This window comes from Perca flavescens, chromosome 16 (assembly GCF_004354835.1).
Source record: "Perca flavescens isolate YP-PL-M2 chromosome 16, PFLA_1.0, whole genome shotgun sequence".
Lineage (NCBI taxonomy): Eukaryota > Metazoa > Chordata > Actinopteri > Perciformes > Percidae > Perca > Perca flavescens.
In genome coordinates this window covers 10,151,518-10,168,993 of record NC_041346.1, presented here as the reverse complement: position 1 = coordinate 10,168,993, position 17,476 = coordinate 10,151,518, and the positions used below count along the sequence as shown (strand labels likewise).

General features: G+C 41.5%; 1 protein-coding gene across 6 annotated transcripts in view; it reads left to right on the top strand.

The window, feature by feature from the left end:
* vav2 (vav 2 guanine nucleotide exchange factor) overlaps positions 1 to 17,476 on the top strand; it is a 228,663-nt gene that overhangs the window by 148,864 nt on the left and 62,323 nt on the right. For all 6 annotated transcript variants that reach the window (XM_028601191.1, XM_028601192.1, XM_028601189.1 and 3 more), the window contains exon 3: positions 15,103 to 15,161. In XM_028601191.1, the coding sequence (XP_028456992.1) occupies positions 15,103 to 15,161 (59 nt within the window). The remainder of the gene's footprint in view (positions 1 to 15,102; positions 15,162 to 17,476) is intronic.

The following is a 17,476-nucleotide window of genomic DNA, read 5'->3' as shown; positions in this document are numbered from 1 at the left end:
AGACACACTGTTGTGCTCATCCTCTGACCTCATGAATAATGTAACGGCGAGGTAAAGAAGATTATTTGTGTGGATATTAAAGGATGTCTATAGCCTTGAGCTGCATTAGGGCAGTTTTCATATTCTGTTTGTCGTTTTCATTAGATTTACTGTGGTTTCCTAGCAAACAGCAGGTCTTATTCGTGATAAGTCACCAGCATACATTTCTGAGAAAATCTTTGTACATTTAAGCCTGTTTGCGGACTCGTACTATTTATTGTGTCTAACACCAATTTAGACACTTTTATTGATAAAACTGGTCTAAACGTAATTTCAATTTATTCTGCAATACAGATCACCAATGGCTAAAACAATACACATCAGACATTTTTCTCTAGTTTATCCTCTCATGTTGACTATCTCTTTGTTTGGCTGTGATGTTTTTATTGAACATTGTGGTGGAATTTCTAGAAATGCCATGTTGTGGTATGATGAGACAAAGGAAACGCTTAGACAACATCAACCTTTGACCAATGAATGACATAGGTCACAGGTCAGGGGACGAGAATTTTCAGCCAGTCTCTAATAACCAAACCTACTCATGTTTAATTACGTCTCTCTACAGATTCAGGGAATATAAGCAGCTGTATGATAAGGGGATGTTTTGTCTCAGGACTGTCTCCTTTTAGAGCTCAGTGGGCTAGCCACACTTTAGCATACTTCCCAGAGAAAGAGAGAGGCTGAACTAGGTTTTAGGTGTTTAGGCGCCTCCAATATCTTTGTTTACCTTAAAGGTTCAGCTAAATGTTACACCTCCAGCGTGAGTTTAAATACAGCTTCAGATAGACAGGAACTTCAGAGAGTTGGGACGGCACTGCACTATAACACATGGTGGTTAAACTGTACAGCCTGCTTAATTCTTTCCTCAATTGAATCTTCACGTATGTGAAATGAGTTGTGCTGCTCCTGAGTTTTTCCTTAACAACCATCATCATATGTTCTTTTATCTCCTTGCAGGGCCCTCTCTCGGGTGTTGATAATGTCCGTGTGCTCACGACCTGATCTCATTCCATTCGTCGCCTATTTGTGGGACTGTAATTGACTTTTCTCTTGGTACTGAATTGTAGGCTTTTTTTCCCCCATCAATGATGATTTCATTTGCAGATCCTCTTTTTTTAAGTTCCCTCTTCTGCAAATTCATTAAAGTCTGCAGGATTATGTTCTCCGTTGAGTCATCTGACATAATTCATGATAATAATTAAGTTCCGATGAAAGAGCTTCCAATTTACGAGTGATTGGGATTCATGGTTATAGGTATCCATCTAGTTTTGATTGAAGCGACATGCTTACTCTTTTATTTTATTTATTGAATAAAATAATTTTTTTCCCTAACAGGTGTGGGCACTGTGCATGGGGTCAAGGTGTTAAATTATAATTTTTTTGTGAAAAATGTCAAGGTTTTAAAACTGAATATCTAGGGATTTTGTAAAAACAGTAAAAAAAACCTCTGTAACCTACAGCAACAACCACACAGCATCCACTGTACTTATTTTTGCTTTTGATATTATTGGGACATTTAGGTCCAGCAGTGAAAGAAATCCGCCCTGATAGTTTGGATTGCTCCCTGTTGCCATGCGCTCCTGTCCATCCGTCAGCAGCATTAGGTGTCCCGCAGACAGAGTCTTAATAGTAGCAGAGCGAAAGGGGACACGGCCTCTAATGGAAGCCCTTTGTTCAGTTGTCACTTACGCTGCTCCCATGGAAACCTCCTGCTGGCCAATCAGACGAGCCCTCTGGGTAGTAGCCACTGTTTCCTGTCACTGCTCGACTAAAGACATCTATCACACTGAACGATCCAAACTTTGCTTTTCTGCTCACCGTTTCTCTTACTCAGCATTTGTTTTACCACGTTTGACAACTGTGCTTTTGGATGTGGTGTAATATGTCAAAGAAAGAATGAGCCAATCCCTCCCACTGGGTAAACATATTGGTGTGTGATAAGGGTTTTAGAGAGAAGAGAATATTGACAGTGTTGAAAAAGACGGGGGTAAAAAACTAAATAAAAAAACGATCATCTGTATCTCTGTACTCGGCTGCAGCCGGTTGGAATATAAAGCACCAGTGGGTCGCCGTAGGATTCATCTTCCAGAAATACTACTGCTCTGAAGACCGGGGAGCAGGACTTACAGTCAGACGAGGTGTCAAGTGGTCCACTTGTGTATGACAAAAGACACCAATAAGCTGTACACTCTGGAGGGGCTTTACATGAATTTGGACTGGGATTGTGCATGACTGCCGCTGCAGGCGTGTGCATGTGAAAATGTTACAGTCATAAATGATCTCAGTGAATATTTTTCTGCTGATTAGCGAAACATCAAGGCAAGGCGAGACGGCTTCATTTGGATAACACATTTCAGCAACAAGGCGATTCAAAGTGCTTCACATAAAACATTAAAGTGCAGTTAAAAACATCTGTTAAAGACACTGCGAAACAGTATTCAAATAATATAGCATAAGTACGAAATACAAGAATAAAAGTGACAGTGCAGTGTAGTGTGGATGGGCATGTATTGTACTGTAGGTTGGCATGTGATTATGTTCTTGTGTTTGTCTGTGGGAAAAAAATGGATGGGCACACATGGATACATGCTACTCTGCATGTTTTTGCATGTGTACACTCACATGTTCAACTTTCCATGCAGTATATATGGTATATTGGTGTCTAGGGAGGTGTGTACACAATAAAACATATGTAAAAGCTACAGTATAGACAGACTCCTGCAGATCAATAACATGCGTTACATTAGTTTTAACATGTATATCTGATGGTAAAGTTGTGTGACCTGAGGCCGTAAGTGTTGTGCTAGAATGGCAAGGTTATGAATAGCAAAATAATCACATATTTGCTTTGATTTCTAAGAATTTGGTTCTTAAAGATTTTAATAATGAAGTATCTGTACAAAGTGTTTTTTATCAGAATCGATAAGAGAACCTCCATAACGTTGACAGACCTGCGAGAGACAAATTGAGAAAGGAGCAGTCAGAGATATCCTGATTCATTGTCCCTGAGCTCCAAAATGGTTGGATCCTACATTTCCCATGATGCAATCATTAGTCTTGTCTCATTAGACCCTCTCTCCCTGGTAAACGGCCACATTGCCGTGACTTTTTACTGATATCATTAGGGTTATTTTCTCACACGGGATCCTCACAGGATTTCTGGAATTTTGCTTTGAAATTAGCTCAGATGATTGCATGATGCAAAGGTTTACACCCCCCTTCCCCAACTTCCTTATCTCCTCCAGCAGAGGGGTGTGGGCAGATCTCCCTCCCAAAGGCCAGTTGGATTACGCATGTTGGTCTAATCCATTCATTCTCTGAGTGCTCTCTGTCAGACTGACATGTACTGGACCATCATGTGCCCAAGACACACACACACACACACACACACACACACACACACACACACACACACACACACACACACACACACACACACACACACAGAAAGACACAGGCTCAGGTGCCTGTGTGTGATAAGGACAATGTGGAAGTATTAGCTCCATCAGCCTCAGTCCCACCACATCATAAGAAATCCTGTTTCATCCCATGATCCCCAGTTTGCCCTTATCACCACAACCTGCTCCAAAGCCTTAAACCCTTGTATCACCACACGCCCCCCGCCTGCAGTTTTGTGTCAGGGATCATCTCTGATGTACACACGAGGGCGGATAAGTTCTTTGGCTATGTTAAAATACCAAAACAATAGAAAAAATGGCTACCTATTTTCTTTTTCTGTCTCTTTGTGCATTACAGCCATCATCGAGTGGGACACGGCATGGCTGCTCTGTTTGGTTAAGCCTCAGCTTCCTGTAGGATCACTTACTTTGTGTTTTATGATCACTCATGATATAATTAATTTGCTATTGCATACATTTGACCTATTTACTTAGTTGAAATACTGATTTGACCACATCCTGGTTCCATCGTGTCAGAGTACAGTGTGCCCCTCTACAATATTGAGATTAAAATGACAAGAACTGTTCTGTCAAACTCTCAGCCCCTCTGACTCCTTTAAAGACAGGAAAAGTGTGTCAAGTAGGAAAGTCAGTTAAAAAACATGTTCACAAATCTCTTAAAGAGGAAATAATGATAGAATCACTCCATCTGGGCATTAGAAAACCCATTGTGCCAAGGATTCAGTATAATTTCAGTACTGCTGAATGACCTCTGTTGAACTATGTTCACATATGTACATAAAGCTCTCCTCATAAGCCAGACATTTATTCCTGAGCTGTCTAACCATTTGCCAATCAGAGGGTCCACCTGTGGCACACCGTTCTCAATGGCAAAACATTGTTACCACGCACGAGTTTACCCTAATCTACAAAAGAAATTGTATAGAACTACTTACATGTCCCTCGTCTGCAGGTATTCCACTCAAAGTTGGAAGTGCCCTCTCGTTTAAAAGAAGTCTCCCGGCTAATCCTGCCTTGTACTGACCGAAGTTGGAGAAACAGCTAGCTGATGTGGTATTAGCTAAAGTGGTTATCACCAAATGTTTCGGCCGATGACTTAGACGGCCCTGTCGATTTTGACATGGATATATTTCATGAAAAGGACAGAAATTTGTCTTATTACTTATTAGCTAAGCTTCTAAATCAGAGCCTGTTTACTCATCTGTCTCTGGGTTATAAAACCTGAACTTATTTCAACATGTATCTGTGGTACAGGTCATGAGAAAAAGAACAGTCCTAGTAGATCTTTTCTGTATTTCTTGCATGAGAAAAGTGTGTTATATTTATTACGCTGTACAGAGATTGTCCTGGGAGTGCTGTAGAAAAGAGATGGGAGATGCTTTGTTTAGCCTGCATTTCTCCCAACTATCACTTTTGCTTTTGGCATAAGGTAGACTGCCAAAAACAATTTTCAATTGGCTTTATTATTATCCCATTGCTTTTTCTAAATATCGGACTTGTGCATACTTGTTGTCTACTGGGAATAGAGCTAAATCCTAACTCCACAGCTGAAAAATGAGGTGCATGGGGCCTGTGTAATAACTAATGGATTGGCTGATGGCAGCAGCTGTTTGCTGTTGAGATGTGAGCCAGTTGTTGTTGTACTGTATGGCGATCGGACCGGAACTGCTCTGCAAACAGCTAGCAGACAAAACAAATTATAGGTCTTACCAGCCTAAAAAATGCTGCAACACTAGGAGATTCCTACACAGACATGATGCAAGGCATGCACTCAGATTTGAACAAGTAGGCTACGCTTATGAGAGGACATGCATGCATACAACAAATGTCCCATGTGCATATACATATGTAGAAACCAGAAAATAAGAGGTGAGCGGTGAGCAATTTTCCTTCTTCTGTCCCCGTCATGCGAAAGAAATGCTGTTTTGACTTCATCTGCATGATTTGTTCTCATATTGCCTGCTTGTGAGCAGCAGTAGATAGCTGACTCAGCAGTGAATGACAGTGACCGCAGTTAAGCTAGCATTGAACTTTAGGATCAATCAAATGCAAACATTTAAATGCATTCAAATTATAGATGCATTGAAAATGTAACATATTGGTGCAGGTCTGTGCAACATAGAGCTAAAAAGATATATATGTTGTGCTTACTCTCTGCACACTGGTCCACAGCATAACAGGTGGGACGTTTGCCATGAGTAATAGTGCAAATAATTGATCTGCTTCTTTTATTGAAGTAGCAGCAGTGGACAGATTTCATATCTCAATAGTACAGCAGGTGGGACGTTTACCATGTTCCGCATCTTAGTATAGCTTGTTGGCATGCTAACATTAGCTAGTTAGCAGCAAACACAAAGGACTGAGGCTCAAGGGGGAGTTAGGTTTGCAAGTATTTGCAACCATGAATGTACCTACACACTTGTGGGACAGTCCATTCAGTAGATGTTGAGAAGTAAAAACTATGCCCTTCTGCTTTAACTACAGAAAATGTCATAGGACAACCAAAATCAGTAGGCTTTATCCTCTGGAGACCATGAATGTCTGTACAGAATTTTCATGACTGACCAACAAACTGACTGACAGACCAACAGTGCATTCCCTAAAATCCTGCCAGTAGCATGGCTAAGGATTTAGCCAGAAATACACAAAAACAAAATGTGCCCAAAAGCAGCTACAGTAAACTGCTCTGGAAGTTCTTTTGCATATCTGCCAACATCTGTATTAGCAGATAATAATATATACTAGTACAAATTATCAGCTCTCTACTGTGATGATCGGACTCTAAACCACAGATCCATGTTTCTTCTTAGAGCAATAGAGCTTTAAGCCACAATATAAACATTTTGGATTCCAGTTGCTCAAACTTTTTCTGTGATCTAGACCTAACTGACACACTTTGCTTCATTGCACAAAATTGCCTCTTAGCGTCTTTCTTACAGCTGTTTGTATGGCGAGGCTCAATTTAAACACAAATTACATTAAAACATTATGACACATTGTGTCATAGATTGCTCTGTCCACGTCTTTGCACATAGCGCTGATTAAAATGTCAGTGACGGGCCAGTAGGTTGGACGGTTCAACAACAGCTGATGAAAGACTTTAAAATATGGCACTTCACTCGGGACATTTTCATCACAGCGGGAGGTTCAGGCCTTCTAGCATGCAAATGTCAAACACATGTTCTGGAAGAGTCACAAAAATAAAAAAAAACTGGGCCAACCAAAACAAGCATGCAGTCACGGCCTGGAACACCCACGCCTGTGCACACTTACACATTTTCTCATTTCCTTCTCTATTTTTGTTTTAGTAGAGCCTTTTCAGCACTTAGAGGAGGGGTTGGATTTTTCTCAGCAGTGTGTTGAGATCATGAGTAATAGTGCTAGGAATTGACCTGCTGTTTGGTTGGAGAAGCAGCAGAGGACAGATTGTATGTCTGATCTCGGCTCATTTCTAACTGCAGGGTAACCTGCAGCCAAAGACCAAAGATGCTCCCGAACTGATAACCCACCCTGTGTAATGATTTTATAATAATAAAAAACAAAGTGCCCTGCAGATGAAGTAGTCATTTGTTTTATTTTTGGCGTGCGTTGGCTCAGCTCTCACTTTCAATCACAGTTCCACTTTCAGCTAATTGCAAGATCATTTCATGCACTGTGCTCATTTTGGCTCAATAATTCATCCACAGGGGAAGGGTTGTTCTACATCACTTGTTCACACTGTTTGCTGTTTTGTCAGCTGCCACCATGTCCCTAAAGAGCTGTTTTGTTCAAACGTGTGAATTCAGGCATCGTCCGTGATTGGCTGAGTGCAAAGTTGTCCTGTTGCCATCACACTCACCGTGACACCCTTCTAGGCATGTCAGGCGTTGTGCCTGCAGGATGTGATTAAGAGAGAGACTGAAAATGTGAGAGGGGAGGGGTTTATTTACTCACCTCTCCGACTGAACCCTTTGGGCTCCAAGTGGCCTCCTTCAGCCACACATTTATCAAATCACAGCAACACCCAAGCCTTTTATTAGCATTTAATTGAACTCTCACCTAAAGAATCTTCTGAGAATCATCTGTTGTTAGGGGGCTTACACACATACACGTCAACTCTGGATCTTGAATCCCAACATAGGCATTCAACCTCGCATTGTCAATTGAGACAATCGATTATTTTTTTTGAATTAATTGTATATTTGCTTTATGAAATGTCACAAAATTGTGAGAAATGCACTTGACAAGAGACCATGCAAGGTGATGTCTTCAGTTTGTTTTGTGTCAACAGTCTTAGACCAAAGATATACCACTTATAAAACAGCAAATATTTGACTTTTTTGCTCAATAAAAGTCTTAAAAGTATAAAAATGTCCTTATATATTAACTACTCGTTTCCAGGCCAAAATCAGATAAGAGCAACTACATATCAACTTCCAACAGTTATCATATCATATGGAGAACTTTGTTTTGTGTCCGGTCAGCAGAGCTCCTCCGTCCCACTCTTGCTGCTGAGTCACCAGATGCCTTGCAAGTTCCTCTCACCAGCCCCTCACTTCCACCTTCTTGCTAAGCCTCGAGCCCTAACACTGCTGTGTTACTCCAAACGTCGCCTCCTCATTCATTATGAATGGACGGGCTTTGCAACAAATAAGATGTAAATATAACAAAAATAAGTGATCTATTGCTGTTGATTGAAGCCGCACCTTTTTGTGCTTTTGTTGTTGATCGGGCCTAATTTATGAGGATTATTAAATGCTGCTCGGCTCAGACAGCTTAAATGTAGATTGCCTTGGCTGTAATACAGAACTATTCATGCAGCGTTTCTGTCCTCTTAACCTCTTAACCTAACCATTTAGCTTGGTTTATGGTGACAAGAATTGCTGCGCACTAAGAGAGTAAATCCATGGTATGTCCTGCTGTTCTACATTTTACAGCGTACACATACACAGTGTTAAAGTGTATTATGCTCATTTTCAGGTTCAGAATTGTATTTTGAGGTTGTAGCAAAATAGGTTTACATGGTTTAATTAAAAAAAAACACCATATATTTGTTGTACTGCACATTGCTGCAGCTCCTATTTTCACCCTGCGTGTTGAGCTCTCTGTTTTAGCTACAGAGTGAGGCATCACACTTTTATCTCATCTTTGTTGAGAGTCGCACATGGGCAGTAGCTAGGTAAGGACTACTAGCTAGAAGCTAGCGCTGCTAGCGGTTAGCCACCTCGTTCTCAATGGCAAAACATTGCTACCACACACACGAGTTCACCCTAATCTACAAAAGAAATTGTATAGAACTGCTTACATGTCCCTTGTCAGCAGGTATTCCACGCAAAGTTGGAAGTGCCCTCTCGTTTAAAAGAAGTCTCCCGGCTAATCCTGCCTTGTACTGACCAAAGTTGAAGAAACAGCTAGCTGATGTGGTATTAGCTAAAGTGGTTATCACCAAATGTTTCGGCCGATGACGTAGACGGCCCTGCCGATTTTGACATGCTCACCGTGAGACTGAAGGCAGGATACATTCAGAAACCCGTATCTCACTCAAAACAGCACGGATGGCTTTTATTTTCTTCAAGTTTGTATGCGTGTAGAAGCAACAGAGACACAAAATAACACCCCAAATCCCAGAAAAAAGTGATTTTCTTTTTCTTTTTTTTCATAATATAGGCACTTTAAGATGTTTTTTGGTGGTTTTAACCCTGAACTTAGTCACAATGGATGTAAAATCAAATAATGAGTCTCAGGTTTAAGTGCTGACTTTCAGTTTTAGTTTTGAGGGTGTTAAAAATCATGTCAGATAATTTTCGAGGTTTAGAGTAATATATTTTGGACTGCTTAACAAAGTCATCCTATTAACTATTTGGTGTAAAATCCTTTGCAGTCAATGACTGTCTAAGGTCTATTTTTTTTTATGATGCTCTGCCCAGCCAGTGCTGCATACAGCTTCACCTATTGCTTCTTTTCTCCATTTTTTTCCCTCTTATCTAGACCTTTAGACACCTGGATAACTTCTTAAGCCCCATCTCTACCAGGACCTGTCTCTTTACCAATATTGCATGCTCTACAGGCTGGTGCACTATTGATCTGTCTGTGTCTCTGCACATATGCCTGTGCACAACACATGTGACTATGTTCCAGCTGGGTGCGTGCTGATACACACATGTACATACACGCTGGAACACACAGGCGTAGTCACGCATAAGTGAGCAAACCCATGTATGGTGATTTAGCTTGAAATGGGATAGGTCATGGACATGGCTGCAGCACATTGGCAGGTGTTGACCGGGCCGACCCAATCTATGGAGTACAATTTGCACATATTAGCCACTGTTGCCCTTTTTCCTTCAAGAAGCACAGGTTCAGATCAAATTAATGTGCAAGGTCTTAAAGCTAAATAAAAATGGATAAAATGGATCTGTAGGCACATATTCAAATCATAATTTGTATCAATGGTTATAGGAAATGCATGGAAATCTGTAAATTTTGTGTGTGGACCCAATGCCCGCTGTAGGCTTACAGACATTTTGCCTGGCACTGATGGCAAATGGGGTCTTTGGGTCAGCAGCAGCACTCTCTCTGGCCCGCCTCAGGCCAACCCAGAGGCTTTTCTTTGCCTGGACATATGCAGTGAAATCCCCTGTAATCAAGCAGCTGGAAGGTCTTCTTTAAAGGGGATTTGGTTTAATGTGGCAGGTGCCAATCTGACTGCAATCAGGATTTGACTGCTTGCAACTGATGGAATTCAGCAACTTTAACATGAGCTCGGAGACTAGTCACAGTCATTAATGCGGTGTCTTGCACAGCACTCACGGTGTGTCATACGCATGAACCCATGAGAGATGTACTGTGTGCACTCAAACACATCCCATGATATTTGGGTTTGAGTCATTTTTTAAATTTTATCCAGGAGGGTTATACGTCTGTATGTGTAATGTTGTTTGGTTTTATATATATATATATATATATTTTTTTTTTTTAAACATTATTTTGGGGCTTTTTGGGCCTTAATTTGATAGGATAGCTGAAGACGGGAAAGGGGGCAAAGAGATGGGGGACGACGTACAGCAAATTGCCGCAGATTGGACTCAAACCTGGGCCACTACTGTAAGGACTGAGCCTTAGTATATGGGGCGCATGGTCAACCAGGTAGCCCCATGTTGTTTGGTTATATTTTATCTACTTAGTTATTTCTCTCTGTAAATTTCATCACATTTCTTAATTTACCATCATTTGTATTTATATATGTATATATTTTGCATCACTATAGGTTTATAGCTATGGATAATTGTTGTCATCAGTGCCTTTTACCATTCTAATAAATATATTTTCTTTCAGTTGTAGTTTTTTTCTTTTGGCTTTTTTGTAGCACTTCAAGCACCTTTGCTAAACAGTGTAAACAAGTCTGTAGGACCACCCTATGAATAAAGGTTGAACATTTTGAATTAATAAAAATTGTCTTGCTTAATTTCATGTGTAATATTTTAGACTTTTACATGTGTGAATTGTGTGCATAATACAGAAAAAGAAACCGTTAAAGGGAAAGAAATAGAGAGGCTGAGCCAAAAGAAAAAATAGAGAGAATAAGAGAAGGTTTGTAAAAGACAGAAACTCCCAGAGGCAGTGGGACAGTGGGACACACTCACACGGACGAGCTAAGCCGCCCCTCCTCTGTCTGTCTATTATTGATGTTGGGCATGCAGGGTTCCCACTCTGCCATCTGTTCTCAGCTCTCCCACTCCATGCCCCTTTTGCTTCATGCCTAGCACTTTGGCAGGCTGGCATAAGCAGAGCAATGCTGTCCTATCAGAGTGTGACTACTTCATAAATATCTCACGCTATCAGGGAGTTAGATGTTGGAAGAAGAGCCCAGAGAGAGAGATGAGGAAAAATCATAACAATAAGGTGATGCATTTTTCATTATTCAGCCTCTTTGTTGGATGACTTCCAACAAATGCATTGATTTGCGGTGCGAGATATAATCATGTCATGACTCCATCAGATATAAACAGAATTGGCTGTGGGCTGTGGCTTGTGATGGACTGTCAATAGTCCTCTCCTCTGCATGTTTTCCCATCTTAATCAAGTCACAGCCCCATCCTCCTACTGTTAATAGCATATGGCTGTAAGTTTCTTTTGATTTGACTCGCAATTGATGACCATGCATATTCAGTCAAGCCCGGTTACCAGGGGTAACAAGGTCTTGTAGGTCTTCTGACTGGCTGCGCGTGGTCACATGAGGCCTTACTTGGCCCCAGCTGGGGCCACATGTGGCGAGTCTGGAGATGTGTAAGGGTGGTGTGTGTTTGCAAACACTTGGCTTCGCCTCGCAGTTACAGCCATCGATGCAATCCTCATCCCTGCTCCCCCTACCCTGCCAGACACACACACACACACACACACACACACACACACACACACACACACACACACACACACCGGTTTATGGCACTATCTTCATGGGGACCTGTCGTTGACATAATGCATTCCCCAGCCCTTTTTGGCACCACAAAGCTGTCAGGACCCCACAAGTATACTGGACTCCTGGTTTTTGGACCCCACGAATCTAGTTAAACAAGCCCACAGACACACACACACACACACACACACACACACACACACACACACACACACACACACACACACACACACACATTCATGCACATTCATGCACATGTGCATACAAACTTGCAGTAAATTGATAGTGAATGTTGCATGCCAGTATATATCAGTGAAGCTGTCTTACTTATCACATGTCTTCAGTTATATCCTCCTGACTGACAGAAAGGGTCAGATGTGGGCAAGGGGATGCCAGGGGCTGTTGGATGGTGATTAAGGTAAGATAGTGGTTCAGGGCTTCAGAAATCTAAGCTATCATCGTGTGACTTGTCTTTTCCATATCCCCAGAGGAGTGGAAGAAGCTTTATTCTTTGGCCAGCCCCATAGATAAGACCCCCTGGGAAGTGCGAGATGAGAGGGGAATGAATAATGTGTAGAGACTCAAAGGCTTTGACTGAACCAAAATGATCAGAAGAGGGTGAAGGGAGTGCATTAGAGGCAGAAAGGAAAAGAGAAACACCGGCAGGGAGAGGAAAGCACAATCGGGCAGATAGGCCACCTTTGAGAAAGAGAAGTGGCATTATGAGACAGATAAAAGAAGTCAGCTCCAAAAAAAGGTTAAGAATACTCTAACTGAAAATCCAAATCTTTTGAGTATCAATCAAAACTTTTAGATGGCTTTTTGGGGAAGTATTCCTATAATTGGTTAGCTAAAACCAAATAAAACAATGTATTCACACCTAATTTGTCTGTAGTGAAACTCTAGCTCTGCTTAAACAGATTAATAAGACATGTCATTGTCTCAATGTGAGAACATCTTTTTACTTCCTCAGCTGCCCTGAAAACAGATTGCAAATTAGCATTTCTTCCTCAAAGCCTAAGGGAGTCACGAACAGCACTCCCAATAGTGAGACATCTTTTTCACAGAATGGCGTGTGTGTCTAACATGAACCAACAATGAGAACAAACTCCTTAAAATAAGGAAACTTTCAACATTTTGATATTAATAGTCTTTGCCCTGTGCTGTGTGAACGTCACGCCAGCCTGCTCAGTGTTGGCACACTCGTGTCTTCTCTCCCCAGGCCATGCAGGCTGTGGCCCTGCTGTGACCTCTCTGCCTCGAAGCCAGCGGCCCCGCTATCCTTTGAACCTGGACTAACCAGGCTGAAACCAAATCTGATCTCAGCACCCGGCATTAAGTAACAATTGCGATTAAGTACTGAATTGATCTACCTATCTACCAATCCAGTTTCATTCGCATTTTCCTTTTCGGATGTTTTTTGTTTAAGTTATACAGTCTATTATGCTTCTACCAAGACAATGTAGGCTAATAAGATCAACAAAAAAAGCTAGCAGAGCTAATAATGATGCTAGGACAGTGTGCCATATGTGATCCTTCCCTGCAGCATGGCCAGGTGGGCAGCATGCCACCTAGCAGCACAATGGGTTTATCCACAGTGATTTATTAAACACCCTAACCATTGGCTAAACAGACAGCAAAATTAGCAATCTATTCTTTACTGCTCTCCTTTCCCTTGTTGCTTCCTATCTTTCCTTTTGTCCTCTATCTGCAAAGCGCAGTTAGAATACACCGTGTGTTAAGGAGGTTTATAATGGTAGACCGGCCCCATATTGGAACCATTAAGCATGAACATGACTGCCTATTACACGGGTCTTTAGCGTCACAGAGGTAAAAAAAAAAAACGTATTATCCTGTCAAGTGTTAGCCCCGTCGAGGTTTCCCCCCACCGAGTGGCTAGATGTAAATGATTGTGATGTGTATGTACTCCATAACAGTGCCCAGTGTAGTCCACTCTCCACAACTGATTATGTTAAACATGAGAACTACTTAACAAGAGGGAGTAAAAGGTTTTGGTCAAAAGTGCTTCAACTCAAGTACCTGGCAGTCCTGTAGTGGTGGTCTTCTTTTCACAACAGCCCTTAGCTCATCGAGAATGTTAAACACCGTTAAGCGCGGAGATGCTGCATTGTTTGTTTAGACAAGAGGGAGTTTGATGAGAGGCTGTGGATGACGCACCTGCCGAGGAAGAGGGGTTGAGATAACAATTTTCTGCTCCCTGTCGAGGAGACATCTGGCATTGCCATGGTGTTGCAAGCCGAAATACACCCAGGAGTGGGTAATGAGGCGTAGGAGACTGGGTTTGTGTGTGTGTGTGTGTGTGTGTGTGTGTGTGTGTGTGTGTGTGTGTGTGTGTGTGTGTGTGTGTGTGTGTGTGTGTGTGTGTGTGTGTGTGAGAGAGAGAGAAAGAGAGTGTGATGGTGGTCCCCTTATCTTTCTGAACTAGCCTCTGTAGAGCCTGCAAGCACGCCATCTGTAGTGCTCAGCCGTAAGTTCACTTGCATGTGGCCACGTTAAATCAGCTTAAATACAAGCACACATTTAACTTTCTTCTACTGAAAAAAAAAAAAGGAGAAAGGAAAAGTATGGAGGTTAACAAACTCTGTGTGTGTGTGTGTGTGTGTGTGTGTGTGTGTGTGAAATATAACCAAAGTGGTACCCACCCATCCGTGACTGTGCACCACATGTCTTTGAATGTAACCATTAACATGGTGGCCTGCATTATGTTTACACACAGTCCTTCGTGGCGCTGCATACGCCTGAGCGAGGTTGCTAAGAAACGTACAAGTAATGTTCGATAATCACCCTCGAAGAACAGTGAATGTTGAGCTGAATTTATTTTTCTTTTAAGTGGTTGCACATACAAAGTAGTTGATTGTTGCCTTGGTTTTTGTTACTTTTCGTTACTACTATTGTTGATTGATTGATTGCCCCTAATGGTTTATCTTTTAGTGACTGTTTCAGACGATTGCTACCTTTGACTGCTTATCTTTTTATTACATTTGTCGCTGACTGCTTTTATCGTTTTGTTTGTTTTGTCTGATCCCCATTAGCTTCCCCAAAGTGTGTAGTAATCCTGGAGTCTCCATTAAATAATACAGTATCTCAGTATAACAGCATCAATTAAAACATGAAAGGCAGAAGAAACAAGTGATACACTTAGCAAATTCAGGGAATTGATGTTGCAAATGAAATGGCAGTAAAATAAAGAATGATATGTTTATCTGTCAATCTATTTGTTTATTTCAGGTAATCTCCTCTCTGTCAAGGATCTCCCACCACAGCATCGCACAAATCAAAGGCATCAGGTATGTGCCTCATTTTTAACTCCCTCATTCATCATTTGAACAGCCAAAGCACTCAAGAGTATCGGTGTCAAAGAAACCAATGTATTTCACATTTACTTGTAGTCCTATATTAATATGGAGGTGGCTATCTTTTCTGCAAATCTGCCGATTTGCATTTTTTGGCAATTAGCTGCAGCTTTTAGCCACTGTTATCTTGCAGGGCACAACACAACCCACAACACATTTCCATCTGTCACTCAAACAGTACTGCAAAACACTATTACACTTCCATCTGAGTCAGAATTACTACATTGCATTGAGGGGTAATCATTTCCCAGATATTGATGAAGCTGAGTGAATTCTTCACACTGCTTTATCAGGCCTGGAATGGACTTCTGATTTCTCTTCATTTGCTCAATCGGCTTGGAGCTTGGTGGCTCACCGGCGCCACATAAAAAGCCATTTTATCCGTCTGAGTAATGGGTAGATTGGGCGCACCCATTAGGAGCCACGCTAGGAAGAGAAGGGAGGAGAGAGGGGGAGAGAAAGCAGGTCCCTTGCCATTAATAAAGACAACACACAACCTGCTGACTGCCGGTCACTCCTCGGTCAAAACCGAGGCTCCTTTGACCTCAGGGGAAATCACACTCTGGACTTTCTGATCCTGAGCTATTGCTATCTCAGAAATCTGAATATCAAGCACCTGACTACTCAAGTGTATTTGAGCAAAACATTGAATTCTTTTTTTTAGCCCTGAAGGTTACCCTGACCTCTTATCCTGCTATGAAGGTGAATGTGAAAACTGCCTTATAGGGATCAATGACTTTATTAAATCAGGTCACATTTGGCTCTTGGCCTGAACAAGAAAGCATTTATTAAGGTTATTGGATGGTACATTGAACTGCATTCCCTCATGGGGATGCGTCAACATAGGAATTGCATTGGCAAAATGTTCTTACTAAACATTAGTATCTTGATAATTAGTTATTATTAGTAATCAGTCATACTTTAAGGACTAAAAAGAGCTTTTTCTTTACATTTTAATATGTTTTAATGTCAAACTTAACATGTATTGGCAGTGTGTAATAGACAATGATACAAACTTTACATTTGTTGTTTTGAAGATAGTTTACATTTAGCTTTCTCCATCTTTCGCCGTGACAAATGTGTATTTCCCTGTTGCGTCTAGTCCGCATGGTGTGTAACGTTGAATTAACAATTAAAAGTTAATACTTATACCACTCTCACCTTCTGATGAATGCAAGTCCATTTATTCACTTGCCTTCTAGTTCTGGTTTTCCCTCTAATTAGCGAAGAAAATGTCTGGGTCTCTTTGGCCTAGTCCGCATGTACTCTGGTATTTTTTTTAAATGTCACTTTTTCTATGCCTTTTGGCCTTTCGTCCATATGCAAACTGCGTTTTAGGTCAGTGTTTACAATGTTGTGTAGACAGAGAAATCAGAGTGTTAGGCTTGTAATTTTAGAGTGTGCGCTGTTAGCTCCTTTTTGAGGTGTCGGAATGAGGCAGCATTTTTGAGAAATGGCAGATGTGGCCAAACCACTGCTAGTGTCAGCCACTCGCTAACAGGACTTTTTACACATACATGTACAGTTACTCTTCCACTATATTGAGGAACAGAGAATGCACTACAGAGCGGTCGATGCACCGTTGCAGCCAGGTAGCCTTCCGGTAATTACTTTTTGTCAGGCTTCTGATTGGCCAACATCTTCTTTTTTTTCTTTGCGTGATTGGCCAATCTGGTTTTAGGGTTATATTGTCACCTGTTGGTTTGGAATGCTCTTGACAGAGCTTCAATGGGTTTTCGCGTTTTCATTTGGATCTATATTTTTTTTGCTGCATTTCTTTTTCATATTTAACATGTTTATAAAAACACGTTAAAGTGTGGACCAGGCCTAAGCTTGTTCCACCCCCTTCACCAGGGACCTATCTACTTCCCATGGTTTTTATATGAGAGGGTTGAAGACGTCTGTTAGGGGCCTATCGTACAAGTGTATGTATCAAAGCAGGGAGCAGCAGAACTACATGTTGAGTTTCAGTGGTATTGACAGTAGTGCATATTCAGTAGTTAGTATCAAACACAGTGCTTAATGGAGCCTTAAGCAATAGTCTGTCTCATACTGCTTTCGCTGCAGGATTCATAGAGAGCACGGGGGCATATGACAAATGTGTAATGGCGTCCGTGTGCTATATGCTCTAAACAGCGTTCTGCTATCAAGCAGAGCACTTGACCCGAGTTGGCCTATCTAAAGGGTCTTCTCCCCCACATATTCGTAACTCTGCTTAGGACAAGGTCAGCTGCATCCAAAGGTCCCAA